A 9,923-nucleotide genomic window follows, 5' to 3' on the forward strand; every position below is an offset into this window, starting at 1 on the left:
GCTGCTTCTGGTAATACAAAAAGCTCTTGCATGACTCTTCTGAAGAGAAATGTCTTTTTCCTTTTCGTTCTTAAAAGCAAAGCCCCCTCCGGGATGCACAGCAAACAGGTTATCTATATTGTCTTTCCACAATAGCAGAAAACTTCCCATTTAATTAGCCTGAATTGTACAATTGCAACATCTGTATTAAGGAATTTAATTTAGTCTCTGCTGTAAAATGTGATTTCTATGCAACAGGATTGATAAAGGACAGGCTCAAATTAACAACAGGGATATTTGTTAGAGCTACCATTACTCATTACACACTTTAAACAGCCCATACCATCAAGCCCAAAGCTAATATGGCTCCATATTCCTAATGGATTATACATCCTTGTGTGAAGATGGAATTAGGATTTAAAGCCAGTATTTATGCATATACAAACATTGTGCAAGGACATTGCATATTCAAAATGGAAACCAAGTATCACCTGTACAGGGTAAACACTGCAATAACATGAGTACACTTCTCCCATCAGGTTCACAGGCAGCTTAACCAATCCTTTACTTGCAAATAATCTCTTCTGGCATCTTCTGGGGCCCTGAACCAGGAAAGTCACACCTAAATACTGTGGGACCATGAAAACGTTTCCAGATACATTTTGGAGACAAACCAGTCTCCGGGTGACACAGGTGACTAAGGCAGCCTCCAATAATGTAGCAGGACCCAGGTTTGCTGTGTTCTCTTTGTCATTGTGGGTTTGGAATTTAGACTCACAGAGGAGTTTGAGTTGGAAGGGACCCTAAAGACCCTCTAGATCCAACCCCTCTGCCATGGGCAGGGACACCTTCCACTGAAGCAGGTGACTCAGAGCCCCTCCAAGCTGTGGCAAATACCCAAGGAGCCCTTTTTCTCTGTTTTGCAAGGTCAGATTTCCATGCTCACATACACAGATGGCCCCAGTCTCACACAGAGCATTGGTGGCTGGCCACTTAGCTCCACAACCCAGCAGAGACCCTTTTTCTCTCTTTTGCAAGGTCAGATACATCCATGCTCACATTCACAGACGTCCCCAGTCTCACACAGAGCATTGGTGGCTGGCCACTTAGCTCCACAACCCAGCAGAAACCCTATTTTGGATGGCTCTCACTGCTCCCATGGCCTCCAGGGACCAGCCACTGCCTCTCCTCCTGCTTGTCCAGGATCAATGATTTCCTGCTGCTTCTTGCAAGTCAGAGACAACTGGAAGAGATAAGGGGCTGAGGATGCAGCTTCTGGCAGAGAGTGGATAACACTCAGCTGAGTGTTTTATTCTCCTGCCACTAAGCTGTCAGGCTGCTTCCACAAATTCCTCCTGCTTGGAAAGTGGCTGGTGTGAGCAGCAGGAATTGTTGCTGGCTGGAACATTTCAAAGAGCTGGACAAAAGAAGCTTTTTGTGGAAGGCCACCAGCTGTCCTTTGTCAGCAGCTCAAGGTGTGAGGTCCCCTCGAAGGCCATCCCTGCACAAGGACAGCCTGGCCTTCTCCAGTACCCAGAACACCTTTCAGGCTTTCGGGCTGGCCTCATCCCTCCCTCTGGAGAAGCAGGTTGCTGTTGGAACTCTCATATCCACCGATTCTGGCTGGATTGCCGTGTTTTACCACAGACAGCCCTGGAGACAACAGTACAGATGGGCTCCAGCTGCAATAAAAGGGGACTCGGTTCCAGCTTTTCCCTTGGACCAGCGTGCAGCAAGCACACCTGAGCCTTGTTCAGGTCTGTGTGGGCTGGTAGTCAGCCTCTGCTGGGAATTTAAAGCTTTTACCCTACTTTCCACTGCAAATAATGGAGCAAACCCAGCTGCACCAAACCCCAAATTTCACATTTACAATTACAATTTTCATTTTCCTCTATTCAAGCCTTGAAGAAAACAAACGTTACTTGAGCTGGAGACACAGTGTCCTCCAAGATCATCCTTGAATAGGACAATATTCCAGGGGAAGATTGGCAAAGCCAGAGTTTACTGATGCTCAGGAAGCTTTGCAAAACCTTCCACCTGCAGAGCTCTTGCACCCTCCTGAGCTCCTGGAGCCCTCACTCACCTCAGGCAGTTTGGACAGGAAGGGGATGGTTCCCTTTGTGAGATGTGGGGACAGGAGGAGGGAAGACTTTGCAAACACTGTCACGAGGGCAGGGCTGCTTTCATTTATGGTGCCAAGTGGCAGTAGAGAACCTTTGATTTCATGTCAGATGCTGAAGGGCAAACATTCTCAGTGAAAAGGAGAGTGTATCCACTCACAGAGCAAGGTAAGTAAAGGGGAACGTGAAATCTGTATTTCATGGGAGGTGCTCAGTTGTGGAGTGCTACTCTCAGTGGAGTCCTGGAGTTTCCTCAGCAGACCTTTGCAGCGAGTTCTGAGCCAACGTGTGGCTCTGCTGCCAGCCAAAATCTGCGCTTCCCTTGCCCAGCCTGAGTGCAAGTCCTGGGCACGGCCAGAGATTTTCATGGACAAAATCCTCCAGCATTTCCATCTGCTCATGGCTTTGGGTAGCACAAATCACAAAACACCCAGTGCAGCTGACAAATGGCATTTCCTGCAGATTGCTACAGCCACACTGCTGATCGACAAACGCACGAGAATCAATTTCAGTTGGAAAACGTAATTTATTACAAATTGCTACATCCACACTGACAATACAGAACTATACAAATCTCAATTAAGGCTAAAGTCAGGAATTTATTAGATTATTACAAACAATCTAGGTAAAAATATACAAATACCAATTTTAGTTAATTTATTTCCAACCTCTACAACAATTCACTATATGCAAAGCTTAAGTAGTTGTCTCGCAACTTAATTTATTACATATTTCTACAAGAGTAAAGCTCATCTAGGAATACAAAAATATCAATAACTCTCCCTAAATAGCCCTGTACTAAAACTCAATGGATAGAATTATACAACTGTACAACTGCATCCATGGTTAAATAGAAAGTAATACATATATAACCACCACCACATACAGGTGTAAATAGAGATTAAATATTGCATATTACATACAATATATATAAATAGATGCATGAAAAAAACAATCTGTAAATAGACAACTGTACCATTATAAATATACATCAAACCACATCAACAGAAATAAACTGCTATACATCTCTAGGTATTTAAACAGAATTACACCTGGAAACAGAAAATATATATATAAAAATAGACATACAAATAGCAATATACATATTTTAAAAGCCAACTACAACTACATCAAAAGAGATACCTACACAACTGTATACCCAGGAAAAAGAATTTAACACAGATATATGTGTGTATATATGTATACATAGATACATATATACACATATATTTAATAGCAAATATATATATATATATCATACCAACAGAGCGCTATTAGTATACATAAATATAATAACATATACTAATGGAAATAAACCCATACAAATAGTAAGACACATATGGAAATATCCACATAATTATCACTGTCTATGTGCATGTCCATGTATCTCTAAACAGAATTCCAGGCAGAGGGATCCCAGCTGCCCCATCCCCAAAGCCTCTCCCTCGGTCTCTTCCTCCTGTGCAGAGCAGCTCTGCTGGACAGGGACGGCAGAAGGCACAGCTGGCAAGCAAAGGGAACACCGAGTCAGTACGGGGACCTTTCCCTTGGCAGCAGCTGCACTTCCATCGGGGAGGAGAAGATCTCAGAGCCTCCCCAGGAGGGCCAGAAGGAAAAAGCAGCCGAGCGGGCCAGGCCGTGGTGAGCGCAGCCGCGGCGGGCCTGTCCCGCAGCCCCGGCAGCCCGGCACAGCCGGCACAGCTCCCGGGCCCTGCCGGCACAGCTGCCTTGCCCCAGGACAGCCCCTGTGCCGGCCGGGGCAGCTGCGCTGAGCAGCCCCAGAGCGGGCAGGGCCCGCTCCTGCCCCGCCGGGCAGTGCCCGCGGCCTCAGCCCCGCCGCCCTCAGCCCCACCCTGCCTCCCCGGGCTGTGGCCTCACCCGGGCTCTCTCCAGGCTGGCAGCAGCAGCTCCCCGGTCCTGCTCCTGCTGCTGGCCGGCAGCTTCTCCCTGCTGGCTCCCGTCCGCCTCCGGCTGTCCTCGAGCTCTTCAGTGCGGCTGTGCCAAAAGCGGAGGCTCTGGAATTGCTTCCAAGGCCCGGCAGAGCTGCAGTCCCGGAGCCCTCTGTGCTCCCTGCCGGCCCCTCCATCCCCTCAGCCCCGCCATGCTCCGGGCAAAGCCCCAGCCCCCTTCAGTTTCTTCAGCCCTCACAGTCCTCTCGCCCCCTCAGGCCCTTCTGACCCTTCCCGTCCCCCTCGACCCGCCACGGCCTCGGCCTGTGCCACTTCCCTGTCCCCTCAGTGCCACCATGGCCCCCGGCTGCCCCACACCCTCAGCCCCAGCAGCACCTCAGGGTCACCGTCCCTTCAGCGCCACCGGCCCTCGGCCCCTCGCTCTCACCGTCCTTCAGCAGCTCCTCAGGGGACAGTGCCTGGGGCCAGCGGCAGCTCCCAGCGCTCCAGGGACACCCGGGCTGGAACTGCTGCTCCGCCCGGCCCGGCCCCAGCTCGGACCAGCACAGGGAGAGGGGACACGGGGGGCACAGGGGAAAAGCAAGAGGTTAGGGAGGAAGCAGAGCAGGGGAGGAAGTTACAAAGAGGCCTATACCTATACAGATACCAATCTATGTAACTAAACTCCCATATATCAAAATAAAGATGCCTTTCTATACATGTAATTATATTGCATCTATAAATGCAATTATACACATGTATAAATGCAACTATGGACATCTATACCTATAACTGCACATCAAAAAATATAAATATATACACCTAAAATTAAAAATAAATTAACTATACAGACCTCTAACCATCTACCTGGATAAATATAACTATATAAACCTATACATACAACTACATAACTATACACATCTATTAATATTACGAGAGACAGAGGAATTCTACCTGCCCGATGGTCACAGGCTCTCCCTCTGTCTCTTCCAGCCACACAGGGCAAACCTCCTGGGGAAGTCAATCACACTGGATCTGGGAAGCAAAGGAAACACGGAGTCAATATTGGCCTTTGCACAAGTATCCCCTGAGCACCAATTGTCCGTCCATGAGGGCCTTTAAAAGATGGCCTGAAAGGCAGACTCTCACTTGGCAATTTGAAGCCTGCTCTTTAAAAAACAGGGATCCTTCCAAGTGTTCAAAACTGCACAGCATAAAGTATTTAAGTATCCCGATGAAGTCTCAGCACTCACAGTGCAAATGGCACCCACGAGAGCTTGAAACAGAGACAGTGCCAGTGACAGAGACACCACAGCCCTCACTGAAATGGCTGAAGGCTGCTGGGGGCTGAGTTATGAACCAAACTGGGACACCCAGCTTGGTGACACAACTCCCACAAGGTCAGGTTTATTCCCTGCTCCCCTGCCACAGCAGAGGACTCTGTCAGAGCCTCTGCAGAAGTGTGGAGGGCAGGGCTCAGGCACGTGCCTGTACAGGATTTGAACTAAAGGCACTGGGAAGCACCAACCCTGCAGACAAGAACTCAACTTTTCTCATCTCACCTTCCTGCCAGAGGCAGGCTCAGAGCAGCCGTCTCACACCTCTCTAAACCAATGGGGGCTCTGTCCTTACCAGGCTCCTCGGGCTCTGGAGAACTGTTCCCGCAGCTCTCGGTGCCAGATGGAGTTTCTTCTGCTGCAGCTCTCTGCACAGGCTCCCCTCCTGAAGACTCAGGAGCAACATTAATACTCGCCTTGAAAGAACAGTAGAAAAAAAGAAAATTAGAGATCATTCAATATTTTGTTGGAATCACATCAAGGTACAGTTACTCCACTTCTTCATGTAACAATGTTCAAAATCTCTCAGCCCAGCATCTTCCATTCCTCTCCAATGGGATTACCTGAGAAGAGGGAGGCCTTTCAGACACGGACCTCCTGATCTCCCGAATCATTTGCTCTATGGCAAAGCCCAGATCCACTGGTGGCAATTGTTCTTCCCCAGGTGCCTTCTGTGCTGAGCTGGAGGCTGTTGATGCTGCAGCACTGCCAGGTGGAGCACTGGGGGCTGAAGTGCCCGAGGCAGCTGCAAGAATCCAAACACATTGGTCAGGCTCCGCCACGTGGCTCTGGGACACAGATCTCTGTTGCTGCCTTGGATTAAACATCGCAGGAAACACGCAGGAAAACCAGGCAGAGAATCTTTTGGCTGTCTGGGTGTCCCTTCTCGATAGGCTTGACGATTTTGGGGCAAGAATGACAGAGCCTTGTGGAAAAATAGTTCAGTCACTTTTCATGACCTTTTGGGAAAGCAAAGAGCTACAGCTCTTTTCCTACCTCGTGGGACGGAGGCTGGGGGCTGCTGCTCCCTGTGGAGAGGCTGGAAGCTGCCCGGCTGCATCCTGAGCAGCTCCCGGTCGACCGGAGGCAGCTGCTCTCCGTACAGGTCCTGGAAGCGGCTGCGGGGCCGCGCCTCCCCGGGCGGCAGCAGCGGCTCCCCGCAGAAACCGAGCAAGTCGCAGGGCGCGATCCGGAGCACCTCCTGCTCGGCGGGCGGCGGCCGCTGCCCATAGAGCTCCTGGAAGCGGCTCGGCCCCTCCCGCCGGGCCGGCACCGGCCGGTCCCGGTGCAGCAGGTGGAAGCCGCAGGGCGGGCGCCGGGCGAGCAGCGGCCGCTCCCCGGGCGGCTGCTGGAAGCGGCCGGGCCGGGGGCTGCGCAGCTCCCGCCCGTCCGGCAGCGTCCGCTCCCGGTGCAGCAGGAGGAAGCCGCAGGGCGGGCGCCGGGCGAGCAGCGGCCGCTCCCCGGGCGGCTGCTGGAAGCGGCCGGGCCGGGGGCTGCGCAGCTCCCGCCCGTCCGGCAGCGTCCGCTCCCGGTGCAGCAGGAGGAAGCCGCAGGGCGGGCGCCGGGCGAGCAGCGGCCGCTCCCCGGGCGGCTGCTGGAAGCGGCCGGGCCGGGGGCTGCGCAGCTCCCGCCCGTCCGGCAGCGTCCGCTCCCGGTGCAGCAGGAGGAAGCCGCTGGGCGGGCGCCCGGGCGGCAGCGGCGGCCGCTCCGTGGGCAGCGGCTGGAAGCGAGCGCGCCCGCCCCGCCCGTCCGGCAGCGGCCGCGCCCCGGGGAGCTGCTGGGAGCCGCAGGGCGGGCGCCGGCGGCCCTCCCGCCCCGCCGCCGGCCGCTGCCTGGTGGCCGCGCTCCGGCGCCGGATGCGGAGCAGGAGGTCGGGGCGGTCGCGGCGGAAGCAGGGGTTGCTGTAGTGGAGCCAGGCGCCGGCATCGCCCGGCGCGGCTGAGCCAGCCCGGCCCGGCACGCTGCGGAAGCCGTAGCGGTGGAGCTGGCGCACGAAGCTGCGGAACCGCGTGGCTCTGAAGGTGCCCGGGGCCGGCCCCTGGGCGTCGCCCGGGCTGAGCAGCTCCCGCTCGAAGAGGGAGCGGTCGATGAGCAGCCCCTGGGCCCGGCTGTCCCAGCGCACGGAGCGGACGCGGGGGCTGTTCGCCAGGCGCCACAGCTTGGCGGGGAAGGTGCTGGCGCAGAGCCCGGCGGGCAGCGGCAGCTCCGCCATGGCACCGATCGCCGAGTGCCGCCGCAACGGCCGCAGCGCAACGGCCGCGGCTGCGCCGGCGGCGCGCGGCCTGAGGGGGGCGCTGCGCTCGGGCCCCCGGCGCGGGCCGGGCTCGGCGGGGACGAGCGCGGCAGAGCCGGGGCCGCGGGCACAGCGCGGGCGGGGCGGCTCCGGGGCTGGCCGGGCTCGGCTGGGCACGGCACGGCACGGCTGGGCAGGGCAGGGGAAGCCCCTGGCGAGGGCGCTGGGAGCGGCGGCGGGCTCTGTCCCCACGCTGCATCCCGCGCCTGGGTCACCATCGGCTACAAAGAGAGAGGACATTGCTCTGTCTTGGCTGGGGAAAGGATGAAAAGGGGGGATTGGAAAACATTCCTTTGGCCTCCTTTTCAGCAGACTAGCTGGTTTTGTCTCACCATGTCTGCCTGTCTTTGGCAGAATTGGCATATCACTGGTGGAGTCAGCAACAGCAGCAAGAAGGGCCAGAAATTTTGTCTGCATTGTCTTCAAAGCTGTAGTGCTGCCCCATGGATAGATGTTGCTTTATGCAAGGGATTTTTGGCCTAGAGTTGTAGCAAACTCGTGCTTGTGTCTTCCCAAACCACATTGCAGTTTTCTTTCCTCAGGAATCACCTCTTCTTTTTCTTCCCCCCATCGGGGGAGAGTTCCAATGCAAATGTCTCCTGCAGCCAACTCTTGTCGCTGTAGACTGACAAAGGAGGTCTTGCAATGGAGAGAGACTCCCTAGAGCTGCTTGTGGAGAGCTGGAGGGGGAAGCTTTGTCCTTTAGTCTTCAAGTCTTGTTGGGGAGCTGCTTGTGCTCTGGGGGACGCACACCAACGATGCCTATCCAAGCCTTGCAGGTTCATTCCCGAGCTTCCTGACACACCACAGAGACTTTGTGGTTGTCGTGTTGGGGCACAAATTTTAGTCTGTGTACTTTTTGAAATGCTTAATTTTAGTTTTTTTTTAATTTTCTGCAGAAATGTTGTCATAATTTGTTGCTTTTCCTACTTTTTGGGGAACTTCCCTTTGCTGTCGTCCCAGATCAGGCCAATTCCTAGGGTTCCTTCCCAAACTGAGGAACAGCCCATGGCCTCCACTCTCCAGCTGGAACAGAAGGAAGCACAGAGAGTTTGCTGTTGTGGGAGAGGAGCTTCTCCTTCCTGCCTGCTTTCCCTTTGGGACAGGTTGGTGTGTGTTCATTTGATAAAGGGGGGTTTAAACTCTGAAGGAGTTGTGTTTCAAACTGCTCCATCCTCAAGCACTTCTGTGGCTATCCTTGGACAAAGACCTCTTGGTGGGAGCTCCCAGTGGCAGGTTAAAGAAGGAGGTTGATGTTTCAGGGTTGTGACTGCTGAAAGTAGTTGGTTTCTGGAGGTGTCCAGAGCTGGGAGTGGCTCCTTTTCTCACCTGCCTGCAGAAAAGAAAGTTGCACAGTGGGAATTTCATTTGTTGAGGTGGCCATCAGGGGCCATCCAGGTATTTTCCAAGAGATAGGCTGGCAGGGAGGCCAGTCTTGTGCTAAACTGGCTGTGTGTTTGTTTTGATGGTGGGGAGGATCAGAGATGCAGACACAGACACCAGCTGAAGGAATAGTGTCATTTACTGTAATGCAAAAGTGCAAAAAGGAATAAAAGGATAAGCTAAGCAATGCACCTCAGCATTATTACAAGGGGTTGCCTCTAGTGATTAAGAAAGATACATCACCAGATACCCCAATCCTTTCCCCTTCATCCAGAGCTGCACATCAGCTGGGGGAAGCTGTTCCAGCCAAGCCCTGGAAAGCCACGGCTGGGAACTGGGAAATCCCACAGTGCCTCCACCTTTGCTGGCCAAGAGGCTTCCGACTGCACTGTGAGAGTAGCCCAGCTTTGAAAGTGCTGGACAAGCAGTGTGACAGAGCTCCTGCTGAGGGGACATCTGATTTCATTCACTTTTAGTTTTCTCCCCAAGCCTGTCCAGGGCTCAAGGAGGAACCAAGGCCAGATTGGCCTTATTTGGTTTCCTAATGCCAGAAGGTGAAGCCGTGTTTCACCAATGAATGGATGCATCGATCCTTTTCATAGCAACACTTGCTTAAGGAGCAGATACATAGAATGCTTGGCTGGAAAGATCATCTAGAGGGCAGCTTTGGCTCAGGTCCTGTTGTTGAGGTTTCAGTCAGGGCCTGTTGTTCAGCCCTCAGTCCTTCAGTATTTTGTGGTGCAATCAGTGCTGTGCAGAGCTGGAAACAAACAAGTCTGTCTTTGGGACATTTGAGACAGGGAAGAGGATTAGCCCTGCAAGGCCGGGCTAGGGCCAAGAGCAGAAGGCCAGCACCCTGCACTTGCCCACAGGGAGCTGTCCAGAGCAAGAAGCTACTCCTGCCCAGGGGCTGAGGTGCCCG

General features: G+C 53.7%; 1 protein-coding gene across 1 annotated transcript; it reads right to left on the reverse strand.

Annotated features, from left to right (window-relative positions):
* Window positions 1-1,628: 1,628 nt before the first annotated feature.
* Window positions 1,629-7,537, reverse strand: LOC146763723 (uncharacterized). Its single transcript, XM_085567999.1, has 5 exons — window positions 6,322-7,537; window positions 5,889-6,070; window positions 4,437-5,741; window positions 3,978-4,094; window positions 1,629-3,602 (listed from the first exon to the last, which is right to left on the reverse strand). The coding sequence occupies exons 1-3, from the start codon at window positions 7,535-7,537 to the stop codon at window positions 5,547-5,549; spliced, it is 1,593 nt and encodes a 530-aa protein (XP_085424125.1). The 3' UTR covers window positions 1,629-3,602; window positions 3,978-4,094; window positions 4,437-5,546.
* Between the last annotated feature and the right edge of the window lie 2,386 nt (window positions 7,538-9,923).

Source organism: Lonchura striata, chromosome Z (assembly GCF_050655825.1).
Source record: "Lonchura striata isolate lonStrDom1 chromosome Z, ASM5065582v1, whole genome shotgun sequence".
NCBI lineage: Eukaryota > Metazoa > Chordata > Aves > Passeriformes > Estrildidae > Lonchura > Lonchura striata.